General features: G+C 47.7%; 1 protein-coding gene across 6 annotated transcripts in view; it reads left to right on the forward strand.

The window, feature by feature from the left end:
• Positions 1-9989, forward strand: part of PRPF39 (pre-mRNA processing factor 39) — a 38031-nt gene extending 28042 nt beyond the window's left edge. For all 6 annotated transcript variants that reach the window (XM_075926127.2, XM_006120710.3, XM_025183429.3 and 3 more), the window contains 2 exons: positions 3948-4068; positions 9143-9989. In XM_075926127.2, the coding sequence (XP_075782242.1) occupies positions 3948-4068; positions 9143-9196 (175 nt within the window). In that variant the 3' untranslated portion in view covers positions 9197-9989. The remainder of the gene's footprint in view (positions 1-3947; positions 4069-9142) is intronic.
• Positions 9990-13589: the final 3600 nt, after the last annotated feature.

The following is a 13589-nucleotide window of genomic DNA, read 5'->3' on the forward strand; positions in this document are numbered from 1 at the left end:
GAGAATTTGCTTTTTTTTAAGTAGATTGTCCTGGTGGTATTGCTCTTCCTCCTTTTTTTCCCCTTGAAATCTAATTTCATGAGCCCTTTCACCCAAACGGCCTTTCACCTTCAGGTTTATTGCCTGCGGATCAGAATCAAATCGCAAATGCCTGCCCCTAGTTCCTTCTTTCCACATTTTCAAACAGAATTGTCTTTCATACGTTCCAAGAACCAGCTGGAAATGCGTTTTGCCATATTAGCTTTCTAGCAGATACCCGAGTAGGTACAATCCCCAATTACTATTGGTATGTGGTGTGTGTTTTAGATATGCCTCCTCCACCACCTCCTCATTTGGTGGTCTATAAAAGACCCTACATTGTCACCCCTATTTTTTATCCTTTTAATCTTCTCCCAGAGATTTTAAACTGGTCTGCCTCTGCTGTGGTCCTGCATCACAGAGCATGTGTGTATGTTTGTGATGTTTCATGCACAGTCATCCCCTTTCTGTTCTGCCTGACCTTCTGGAACAAGCTCTACCCCAGTATTCCAGTCATGGGACTTATCCCACCAGGTCTCTGTGATGCCAGATAAGTTGTCATTAACCTATGGATTAATGCTTCAGTTCTCCAGTTTATTCCTCATACTCTTTGTATTTGTATGTAGGCATCTAAGATGTTGCGCAGCTTCCCACACTGGTGTGCCTCTTGGGTCTTACAATCTTGTACGTTTCAGCGTCCCCCTTGCCGACCGCTTGCCCCCTTTGAACCTAGTTTGTCTCAAATGTGCTGCTCTTAGCTAATCCTTGCAGCCATGCATTCATCTCCAGGGTGCCCGTATGCCTGCCCTGGGTCTTCACCCTCAACCAGGATTGACAAGAACACAACCTGAGCTCCAGACTCTCACCCTTGTTTCCTGAGCCTTGTAGTCACTGCTGATCTTCTAGTTCTCACATAGGTGAGCAGCAGGGGGTAGCTATCACAGGGACAGCCTTAGCATAATAGCTGGATGCAGGCTTCACCTCCCGAACATGATATCAGGTTAGCAGATGAATGCTTTTTCCCCTCAGCAGTCCCCAACCACCAGTACCCCATGCTCCCTCTTCTTGGGTACTGTGGCAGTGAGATGCCCAGCCTTAGGGACTGTGGGGCCTGCTCCTCCTCTCCTGTTGCCAGTGCAGCGTACCGGCTCTTCCCCTTGAGGGATGGGGTGTTGAGTGGGAAGTGAGCACTGCTCGCTGCCTGTGATTGCCAGCAACCAGTCTCTTCCCGTAGAACGGCTGGTTTTCCGTCCTCCTCTGCTGCCACTATAGTCAGCTAGCATCTTCCATCCCAGATGTTTTCACAGGCATCCTGCTGATGAAGTCCTGCTCCTGGAGTTGCAATCTCCTACAGATTTCTTACCTGCTTCCTGAGGGACTCCATCCTGGGCGGTGTTCTCTCCCTGGCATTCATCAGGGGGACATGCAGGTCTCATTCCCAGCAAGTCAAGGCAAGGGAACCTTCAGGGGGTCAGGATGGCTGTCTGAAGGCAGGCCCACAAGTGCCATCAGAGTAAAGCTATCAGTGGTGTTGACGACACGTCATTTCCGGCCCCGTAGCAAGTTCTTCCTTGTAGAATACCGGCTGGCTGATTCCTTTAGTATCTCAGCTGCCTTCATCTCGCCAGCCAGGAGACTTTCCAAGTGCAGACCAGAGGGCTTTCATCCATAAAGTAACTCTAAGGTGCTTTACAAAGGAGATCTGTTTTGATTAAGAAAAATGTTGGCCCTAGTTTTCAAGAGTATAAAAGAAGACAAAGTAGAATTTACAAATATTACATCTCCAAAATATCACTCATTGTTCCCACTGTTGGTTTTAAATAGTCTGGCTTCATAGATCAAGATAGCTAAAAACTCTCTCTCAGCTCTTCCTTTGGGGTAATGGCGGCGAGTAGTCCTGTGGCACCTTATAGACTAACAGATGTATTGGAGCATAAGCTTTCGTGGGCAAAGACCCACGTCGTCAGACGCATGCACAGGACTCCTCGCCGCTTTTGCAGATTCAGACCAACATGGCTACCCCTCTGATATTTGGAGTAATGAAAAGTTTAGGGTGAAAATACCTTAACAAATTCCATGTCTAGAAAAATAGTGAAAATTAGCAAACAGAAGGGGCTCATGAGCACCATTTGATTGTACAGATTTGTAGGATATGGGAGGTGGATGAAGCCTCTGGATCCTTTCCCATTCTCTACATTGGTGTCCAAAATGGAACATGGGATTCCAGCTAAGGCCTAAATTAGCTCTGGGCAGAGCAGAGCAGGACGTGCCTATTCACAGGCACACTATCAGCTGGCACTTTGCTTCCATTAACTAAAACCCCGTTACTAGATCATATTTAACATCTCGAATAAACAACACAATGTTGAAAAGTCAATGAGTAAAAACGTGTTTTGTTTTTGGAATAACTTGCAAGTTAATAGAAGTAAGTTATTGACCTTTTGGAGTCGCAAGGGGTTAATGTCTTAGATACGAGTTGAAAAGCTGCTGGCTGGATTCAGTTGGCCTTTTCTGAAATAACCAAATAGTCATTCAAATGGCCTTAAATATCCGCCAGAAGTTGCATCAAGCATCTTGGGCCAGTATCTGAGACTGGTTAGATTACGAGGTTAAAGTGCCTCGTACAAAAAAGAGTTTTGGAGAAAATTAAACAAGCTCTGAAGGTTCTTAAACCTCTGAAGTGGGGTTTAACATTCCCCGAACCAGCTTTTCCTTGCCTCTTCATAAGCATTTTTAGATTGGCGCTCAGGGATTTGAATCGTTGCTGACAATGCCTGGCAGCTATAGGAATGTCAGCAGGAGGCTTGGGACTGTTTGTAGGCGAATGGATATCGGGGGGGAATATCCTTTCCACAGATTAGAGCATTTAAAAGTGTGTCCTCTGTCACTTTGTGTAGTGGAGGTGGCCGTATCCGCGCCCTGTGAGGGGATGGGTGTCCGGGAGAAGAGCAGACACCGGGGGTGCTACACACTGCACTTGTTTCCACATTCGCTGTGTGAACAGTCCCTGTCCCCTGAGGCTTGTTTCTTATGCGAGAACCTTTGTTTGGCATCCAAGAGAACCAGAGGCAGGGCCAAGCTCAGGCCTTGCAAAGGTGCGAATCTCTTTTCAGTCCCCACAGTCAGTGTGACTACAGCCAGGCCTGACTATCTCCTGAAATAGGCCTAGGAGACAGGAAAATTCACTGATCAAGTGTGTGTGTCCCCTTTACCTTCAGACAGGTGAGTACTGGGGACAGAGGGCCTTCCCTGTTCCCTTGGCCCCTCCGTCTCCCTTTAGCTGCAACTTTCTGACCTTGCAGAGAAACATCACAGCATTGCATACAAGTCTGCATGTGAGCATTTCAGAGCTTGCACTGTTCCCTACAAATCCACTCTTCCTCCTACCGTCCTAACCATGACTGCCAGACTTCTAGGGTTACTACCTGAGGCTACAAATAACATCGAGTGTAGCATCTCAGGGAGAATTCCTGCAAGTTTGGCCTAGGCAACACTTCAACCTAACAATGAGTTCTGTTTTTAAAGGAAGTGTCTAGTTTACAACTCTGCTTAGTTACCCATCATTCCCGTATTGGCTAAGAGCGTGCCCCAAATGTTTAGCAAATTCAGGCTAGTCCCTTATTCAACATAAGATGTGTTGGCGGAGTCAGGAATGTACAGGTTACAAGGCAGAGAGGCTAACGAGCACTGCTGCCATAAATAACGATAGCCTGGGGCCCGAACTTGATTACATAAAGATGGGTCGCTCTGTCTGTGGTTAGGGTCGGAATGAGTAGCTTTGAAAAATTACATGCTGCCATCTTCAGCTCCGGTTCACTTCTGCAAAGCAGCATTGCCGCGATTCTTACAAATACACATGTGGGTAGGAAGTCAAGGCCTTCTAGATCGTGTATTAAAAGCTGTGAAACCAAATACATTTACTTTTGCAGATCCGGGGAGCCAGGTGAGAAGAAAGCTCATACAGACGATGTGACGTTGGCATCGACCCAAATGATGGATGGAGACATGCAAGCTAATCAAGTTGCATATAATTACAATGCATGGTATCAGGTGCGTATGGGTAATCGCTGTCTGTGACTCTACATTTTGAATTTATACCCTCTAATTTACCCCCCAAGGACTTTATCTGCAATTAGATACTTAATGTCTCAGATAAAATGAGTTCTGCCCCCTTCCCTTGTGTACTCGCACTGCCCACTGTGTGAACTTCTTCCTCTCTAGTGGAGCAAGCGTGGCACGGGCCAGCTCTTGTGTGACCTGGCTGCTTGCAGATACAACCCCAGAGTACGCTAACAGGTGAGGGAAATCCGCCTCTCTTCATGCTGGCGGCACCTTGCCTTGGCGTCGGAGGCCCACACTGCTGCAGAAAGGCCAGTGCAAGGTTGCTGTGTCAGAGAGCTGGCCTCTTAAAATGCTTGCATGCTTAACTGAGTCTGACTTGCTTTTTATGGTCATCCATTTGAGAGGGAGTGTCACGGAGTGTCTGTGTTTCCCGTCTTGGTGGGTGGCCTCCTGTGACGCTCCCTCTGTTTCCTCTCGTTGGACATGGAAGCAGGATAGAACTTAATGTCTGTTAGGCGTTAGCTCCAGCTAAACTGCTCAGAACTCTCCATAATACACCCCACCTGCCACAAACAACAGATAAACTAGGACCCACCCAGACCGATTCCTGACAGTTCAACATCCCCACATTTAGCACCGTTCAGCCACCTCGTGGTCGATTGTTAAATCGTCAGGCTTTGAGCCTTGCTCTTCATGCGACAGGCTAATTCTGCTAATGGGTGGGCACAGCAGTGTCTCTTCTGTGTGGGAGTGAATCGTGCATATGGGACGTATTTGGAATATTCCGGTTTTTTGGGGGGAGTTGCAGGACACTGAACTGCAGCTCCATTCACTAGAGTGATCAGTGAAGGGTTTGTCTGGATCCAGAGGAGTTAGATGCCACCTGGTACCTGAGAAAACACCTACAGGCTCCCCCTCCAATAGACATGGGAGGCCGAAAGCTGGTGCCAAAGTAGATGCAGACATCAAAGTCTGGTGTCGAGAGGACACAAACGTCAGGGCTGAAACTCTAGGCCAGTGTTCCTCAGTGTGGATCTGCGGACTGCTTTGAGAAACATTGCTCTGGGCAGAGCATGTGGTCTTGTGGGGGAAAGGCTGCACGAAGCCTTGGGGGGAGGGAGAAAGGAGATCCCTGAATCCAGAGCTAGAAATGACTCCTTCCTAAGCATCGCGGTGCACCCGCTCTGCAAACATCAGCACTGGTGCCAGCAACAGTCACTGATGGCACCGGTACATGGGTGTTGGGAAGATTATGGGCCCGTACTGAAAACTACCCTCCTACTGAGAACTGCTGCCCTAGACCCAAGGACAGAGAATGCTTGACCTTGGCATGTGCCTTAGCAGCTCCACTAGAAGAAATCTGTTCCTCCCTGCTGTCACGGGGCTGTGCCTTCTCACCACCCTCAAGCAGAGAATCCTCTCTCTGAAGTCGACTCGTGAGACCCTGGATAGACCAGTTGGCTCTCCCTAGAGAGGGGCTAGTATTGGACTTCCATTAGCAGGCAAGCCAGTCATACCCATATGGAATATCACCATTGACCTGGGTTTACTGGGGTCCTTCTTTGCATGGTTCCTGGAGGAGAGTTCCATCTCCTGCATGGAAGTGGATGAGGCTGCACTCTGCAGGGCATGGCTTGCTAGACCACAAGCAGAGAGCCAGGAACAGAGCCAGGAATTGTCAAGCATAGGATCAGAGGATCAGCACTGTCGTGCCTTGCCAGGACTTCTCAGCCTCGTCACAAGACCCCAGCACCAGCTGACTAGAATATTTTGAGATCTGCTGAACAGAAAAGCAGAGACTCCTGAAATAGATGTTAGTTAACCAAGAAAAACATCTTGTAAACTTAATATGCTGAATATACTGAGCCCAGCCAAGATTGCCGTCCCGCTGATTGACGGCCGGTGCGTCAGTGGGGTCAAGACTGGCATCTCTTGCAAGAGTATCTGTGCAGAAGGATATGGATATTTTTATCCCACCCTCTCCAGAGCTCCCTGGCAGTCTTAGTGGTGTGAGAAAAGTCTAACGAGAGCACCCTCGGGGGTGTGTGTGTGTGTGGGGTGAACTACAAAGTCCTTGTGGAAAAGTACAATTTTCTAACGTGGGGACACAGTGACTGGCTTTGATGTCCAAGCTTCCTTCAGAAAACAGAGATGAGCCCAGGGAGGTAATCCAAGAGGTCCAGTTAGGAATGAAGATGTCCCTACGAGCAGGCATGCAGCTCGGGTCCATGGCTAAGACGGTGGTTCTATGACATGCTTCCTGGCTCCAGACATCAGAGATTCCCAACAAGGTGTAGGACGCAATATAGGTTCTACTCTGAGGGGATGGAGTTGGGCAGCCAACACACAGACACTGCTCTGCATTTCTAAAAGGGTCTGAGGGCTACCTCTGCAGCGTGGGAATGTTACCATACTTCCTTACTACAAATTGTATCACTGCCAACCTCAGATGAGAGAGGAACCCATCGTAGCCTGGAAAGCAACCCAGTCAGACCCCAAAATAATGTCTAGGGACACACTGAGCACTAGTGGCATGTACAGAACGGATGGGAGTTGGCTCAGAACATGCCCCGTTTGTAAGTTGCTGTATCCCGTTCCACCACGTGCGGAGTGCTGTGACATCTGACCGGTTGGTGTTGGAAATCAGTACCCGGGGCTGGTCCATTGGATTTCTTGTACTGGGTCTTTCTCACGAGAGCCTGCTGCAAACGGACATGGGTTTGTAGCTTCATCTAGAAGCCAAGGAGGAGGTGCTGTCTGAGTGCAGGGGACGTGTCCACAGCCAGAGGGCTAGAGAGTACCACAGGGGTCACCCAGTCCCACTGCAGGGTTTGTTGGGTCTGTTCAAGGCAAACGGCTGTCCAGACTCGCGTTGGTCTCCAGTGAGAGTCCCTGCCCCTCTCCAGCCATCTGTTCCATTGCCCTGCTGCTCTTACAGTCGGCGCTTTTCTCAAGATTGAATCTCAAATCTGCTAGACTAGAGTTTCAACCAGACTGCCTCTTGTCCGGCCCTCTGTGGAAAGAACAACTTCCCATCTTCCTTACGGCAGGCTTTCAGGTATTTAAAGATGCTCTCTTGTCCTCCCTCTAATGCCCTCTTTCCAAACGGATCCATTTCCTTTGCTGTTGATCGGACGGTTTGCATTCCATTCGTTTTACGATCTTTGCCCCTTGCCCTTTGGATCCTTTCTGTCCAGTAGTAACCAAACTGACAGCGGACTCGGTGGGGCCTAGCCAGCACTAGGTAGAGCAGTCCTGCCCTGTCCCGTGACATGCATGCTGTGCCTCTGTTAATGCAATTCAGATTGCATTTGCTTTTTTGGCAAGGGCATTGCATTGCTGACTCCATGTTGAGGGTGGGACCCACCACAATTCCCAGCTCCTTCTCAGGAGTGCTGCTGCCAGACCAGTTATCCCCCACTCTGTGTTTGTGCATTTGTGCTTTCCCCTGGGTTTAGCACCTTACATTTGCGTGTGTGGAATTTCATTTTGGTGTCTAAGGCCAAGTTCACCGATTTATCAAGATCTCTCTGAATTTTAGCCTTATCTTAGAGTGTTGGCAATCCCTCCTTTTTCCCCAGCTTTGTAACCTGCAAATGTAATCTGCTCATACCTACAGCTCGTTAATAAAAACGTTAAAAGAATATTGGACCTAGAACAGATCCCTGGGAACCTCTCTTGAGATCTCCCTTCAGTCTGACATTCCATTAACAGTTATTTTGTGTGTGTGTTAACCAGTGTTATAGCCACTGAATGGCCGTTCCAGAGAGATTGAGAAATGCAAACTCATTTATCAGAATGTCACAGGGGCCGGTCTTAAAAGCCTTGTTGAATTCTAGGTACGTTATATGCACCACTTTCTCTACATCCACTAAGCTAGTTATTCTGTCAAAGAAAGAAATCAGGCTCGTTTGTCAGGATTTGTTATTGGTAAATAAAAGCTTTCATGTACCTAAAAGGTTGTTACAAGGAGGAGAGGGGGGGAAAAAAAAGTCTCCTTAACTCCGAGGATTGGACAAGAAGCAATGGGCTTAAATTGCAGCAAGGGAGGTTTAGGTTGGACATTAGGAAAAACTTCCTAACTGTCAGGGTGGTTAAACACTGGGATAAGTTGCCGAGGGAGGTTGTGGAGTCTCCATCGCTGGAGATATTTAAGAGCAGGTTGGACAGACAGGGATGACCTAGACGGTGCTTGATCCTGACGTGAGGGCAGGGGACTGGACTTGATGACCTCTGGAGGTTCCTTCCAGTTCTGTGGTTCTATAAATCCATTGTCCATTCTGGCTGCTGATTACTCCTTTCTGGCATTCAAAAATGGACTGTTTTATACATTGGTCTAGTAAATGCTCAAGTACCAAGGTCAGGCTGCCTGTTTATAGTTCCCCAGCTGCTCCTGTCTCTCTTTTTAAAGACGGCCACTATGTTCGTCCTTTTCCAGTCTTCCAGGACTTCTCCAGGCATCCACCAGTTGGCAAATGTTAGTGCTAGGAGTTGCAAGATTACTTCAGCATCTGGTACAAAGAAGAGTTTTGTCCTGTCCTAGACCTAAGGAGACTCAAATACCGATGCAGCAACGTCTTCAGCCTACTTCAGAAATACACTAGTATCTGAGACTTGCCAAGCAGGAACCTACCAACCAAATGGACAGGGGAACAGAGCTTCGATTATTGACCAAAATAGTTACAATTTCTCACTCCTAGCATCCCGCGAGGGGGCTCCTTGTCAGACCCCAGCGCTGGGATCCAGAGTCCATACCAACCACAGGCTGATTTGGGAGGGAGCTGCCAGAAGTCCATGGCCTCCCTGCCCTTAATGCTCTCACAAGTTCAGAGGGTGCACATGGAGCTCTGTGGAATAGCAGAGCTATTAAAAAGATTCCAGTCTGGTAACACGTGGTCTCCACGCACCGGACCACCTTGAAGTGCTCCGGGTACGTGACCAGTCGATGCAGGATAAGTGATCTTTCCTGGTGGGACGGGTGGAGGTAGTCTGTTGAAATTACAGCTTCTCAAATATTGAAAGTGATTTTCTGCTCATTTATCCCATGATTTCTCTTTTCCAGTACAACTACCAGAATGCGTGGAATTACGGACAGTATTATACTTCTCCAACCTGAGCTGAAGAGAGACTGGCGTCTGTTGTAGAGTTTCAGCAGAGATGGAGTATGGAAATATATTTTTTTAAATTAGGGGTGTGAACAAATGAACTATCATAATATCGCAGCTTTGTCTTTTTGCATGTGAAGTGGGCCCATGCTAACAGGATACGGGAAGCAGGAGTTGTGTGTTGGTAAATTATACATCGATCTAGGTATGGTAACTATTGCTTGTTACCATCAATGCAACTTTATTTCCCACACTAACTTATGGAAACTTCTCTGGAGGCTTTTTTGTTCTGTTCTGAGTTAGCATTGCTTCAGTAGGCATTTTTAAATCCTTCAAGCTGTCTTTCAAGCAGTGAGGAAATTCTCCTGTCCGGTGTTTCACAGTAGCCACTACGGGAGATGAGCAATATAGAACAGTGTCTGAACATGAGCAGGTACTCTTTGATTGTTTTCATCTTTACCTGCTCTTCTCTTCGCCATCCAAAATCCTCATTTCCTGCCATGCTCCTCCTTTGAAATTTTTCATGGTCCCAGTGAGCAGTACCCTAAAGAGTCTTTATTGCCATGATCATATAATGTATCCGGTAATGTCAACATTTGAAATTTGTAGCATGTATTTTCTATTTAACTTGCGGTCACAAATTAATGCAGTGCAAAATGGTTGCATCCCTTTTTTAAAAAGGCATCAATGGTGTTTGGGGTGGATGTTTGTATTGAGAATTCTTCACGTACAAGTTGTGAGCAAACTTTTTCATTTTGATCAAAGTGATCATTCTCTTTTGTAATAAAACCAAGGCATTCTTCAGTAAGTAGTCTTTGAGCTTTGTTGGATTGTCTTGTTTTTGCCTCATTAAAATGTGTGTGTAAAAACTCAATGTTGCCCAGCTGAAGAATGTGTGTGTGTCTACACTACAGTGAAACACCCACAACTGGCCTGGGTCAGCTGCCTCAGGCTTAGGGGCTATAAAATTGTAGTATAGACAGCAGAGCTCAGGCCCAAGTCAGCTGACGGGGACAGCCGTGGGTGTTCAACTGGAGTGTAGATGACAACCAGTGTAGACAGCTCCTTCTTGTGCAAAAGCCCCTTCTGCAAAAATGGTGCCTCATTTGCATCTCTTCTTGCACAACAACGCACAGTGTAGACGTAGCCTTGTTGTGCAGAGTGGTTTTTTCACATACCCGAGTGACAAAGCCTGTGTAATACTGACAAATTGGTAATTGAGACAACTTCTTAGAGCGCAAAAGCTTGACTCATTCACCAATAACTGTTAGTCTAACATTACTTCCTGCCCCTGGTCATACAATGTAGTGTACAGTTCTAGCTAAGAATGTAAGGGCCACTCTGGGCCAGACCAAGGTAGGGAGGTAGACAACTAGTCGACTATACGATAAGTCACTTCCCCCATCCCTCCTCTATCAGGCAGGGAGGGGGAGCACGAGCTGGTACTGGGGGGAGCTGGTTTCTCCATGGGGGGAGGACAGGGACACTGCAGGGAACTGGCAGTGCTTCTGACTTCAAAAGCAGGGAACATGGGGCCAGCAGGGGACTGCTAGACTGTCCCGCGCTCCTGCCTTTGAGATGCTCTTGCTACATTTCGGAGGTGCCCTGTCAAGTAATCGAATAGTCGATGCAACTTCCATCAGCTATTCAATTAGTTGATTAATCTAAACTTAACATCTTTAGACCACGGGTCTAAGTCTTCGGCAGTGGTCAATTCCAGGTGCTTCAAAGGGAATGAGTAGAATAGGCACTGAACAAGTAATCTGTCCCCAGCTGCTGGAGCCAGCACACGCTCTTCAGCAGACATTGGTCTGACATCGAGCCGCAGGCATCTTGTGTGTCTGCAGCTGTAAGGCCCAGTGACACATGTCGTTAACAATCCTGGGATCTTAAGGTGATCTACTCCCAGGTGTTGCCCATCCTCACGCAGGCACCTTTAAACCACCATGAGCTGCTAGCATGGCAGTATTGAGCATGTACAACTTAAAGGGAACTTTCCACTGCTGGATCTGCCGTCTGCATCCCCAAAGGCCACAGTCGGTTGAGAAGCCCTAGGCGTAAATTCTGAAGTCGAGACGCAATGGAAATCAAAGCTACAAATCCTAGTTGGCATTCTGCAGTGCTCAAACTACCAACACTGGAGCAGTGCCATGGTGGGCCAGGACGCTCTGCTGACCAGGTCTGGGGCAAGCATGTTGCAAAACTGCTCCCCGACTTCGCTCCTCTATAGCATCCGCATGTTTAATACCAGCCCCTGCACTGCTCCTCTTCCAATACTTCGGGTGCCACAGTTCCTGGGTATAAAAACCTGCAAATCAATCATCCATGCCACCTGATAGTGTGTCTCTGAAAGTCTTAAAAGTGCTTTTAAGTGGTAAACATTCATAAAGGAGAAATAACTTTGTGTCAATACCCCCGCCCCAGAGCCGGGTTGGTTCAATCAATCCCTGGAATTGTTTTTGTTTCAGGACAACAGCCCTTTTAGACTTAACTCAGATCAACGTGGAGGAAGTGCTGTGAATGTGGAAGCAACCAGGAATTGACAGATTTCATAAGTAAGGAATGGCAAGCACGAGGGCAGTGGAATCAGGACAAGGAACTGCAAGAAAACAGACTAACAAACCCTGAGATTAGGTCAGTAGAGTTCCCTGTAAGGAAATAAGGGACGAGGACCTCAGGCGAGCTGGCGGTTTCTCAAGAGGCAATGTTAAACGTGCTACATGAAACTGTCCCGATGCAAAGGACAGTCTGGAAGAATAGTGAGGCCTTATGACTCCAGGCACTCACCAGTGATCTGAAAGGAGTCCTGTTCTGCATGTCCATTAAACACGAAGCTCATCACTTGTACCCACTGGAACCGAGGGCTATTTAGAGTTAGATAGTAGCAAAGACTAACTACAAGGCAAAACGAGGTGTCAGAATAGGCTTCCAAAGGGTTTGGGATCCCTCTCTTTGGAGGTTTTAAATGATTTGGACAAACCCACACCATTTGAGTTATTTTCTTGGTCCAGTCTGCTGCAGTGAGGCAGGACCTGATGACCTTCTGAGGTATTAGCATGTTTCTGCAGCGTGGGGAACAGAACTGAACTCTGCCTTTCTCGCCTCAACTACGATATTGTGCCACTTATGCAGAAGGCTGCAGCTTCCAGTCTGTACAGTTTAGAACTACACACTAAGCAGCTGCACCACTCTCCTCCTCAGTAAGCATGTGTTCAACTGAGCCAACATTTTCAATGCTCCTCCACAGGACCCAGACTGCTATCCATTTCTATTCCTGTGGGAAACAGCCCCAGCTGGAATCACGGGAGGGACTGTAGTTTCCAAAAGGAGAAGGGCTCTTCCTGGGGGAGAGGGATTAAGCTTCTTCGTGGCTGCTATTGCCTTCTAAGATCCAGGAATTTATTCTCATAACTCTGAGCCTCCAGTGCTCCTGCCCAACCTCGATTCAGAGCTAAGGCTACTGATCATCGGGTTTGATCTCAACAGATCCTAGGACTCCCCCAAAGAAATCCTAGTCCACACACTTGAGCAAAAGCAGCAAGGAGTCCTGTGGCACCTTATAGACGAACTGAAGTGTTGAGCAAGACATCCAGTCTTGATATGAAAATCCACAGCCACCCCTGCTAAGTTGTTCCAGTGGTTACTTACAGAGGTAAAAAGGCACCAGATACCATTACTCCGCAAGGTCCAACTAAACCTTGAGCTATGCCTGGAACACTACTGAGAGGTAGCTGCTAGTGCTGTGTCTTGTCCTGCTCCTCTTTCCAAGTACAGGCAGTCCCCGGGTTACGTACAAGATAGGGACTGTAGGTTTGTTCTTCAGTTGAATTTGTATGTAAGTTGGAACTGGTACATATTGTAGGGGAAACTCTAGCCAGACATTTCTCCAGAGCTCAGTTTTATTCTCCCACGCCTCACTTCCCTCAGTCCTTTATTCTCAAGCTGAGGTGTCTGCTGAGAAAAGCCGCTCCGTGTCTCCCTGGTCTGCTGGGGGGGGGGGGGCGCGCTGGCTTCGTGTCTCCCTGGTCTGCTGGGGGGAAGCAGCTAGTGCGGGGTTGCCTCACCCCGTTTGTAAGTAGGGATCTGATGTAAGTCGGATCCATGTAATCCAGGGACTGCCTGTAGAGTGCAGTTTAATTAACCTCTAAAAATCCACTCTTGTATCACTAAAGACAACTAAGCCAACTGCAGTAAGCATTTGGCCAGGGCTTGCTTGCTCAGCTTATAGAATTTTCCTTGCACAAAGCTAAAAAGTGGACACCCAGCGTACATGGGTCTGAAGCAGGCACTGCTAGGGGCTTAAAGGAAGGTAGAAGTGCAACGGCATAGAAGGGAGGGTTTAACAGCCAGGTCAACGTGGAGGGGAAAACCGAGACAATTGAAGTGCTTTTCCCTTCTCCCTTT

The sequence above is a fragment of the Pelodiscus sinensis genome, chromosome 5 (genome assembly GCF_052426305.1).
Source record: "Pelodiscus sinensis isolate ZL-2025 chromosome 5, ASM5242630v1, whole genome shotgun sequence".
Classification (NCBI taxonomy): Eukaryota; Metazoa; Chordata; order Testudines; family Trionychidae; genus Pelodiscus; species Pelodiscus sinensis.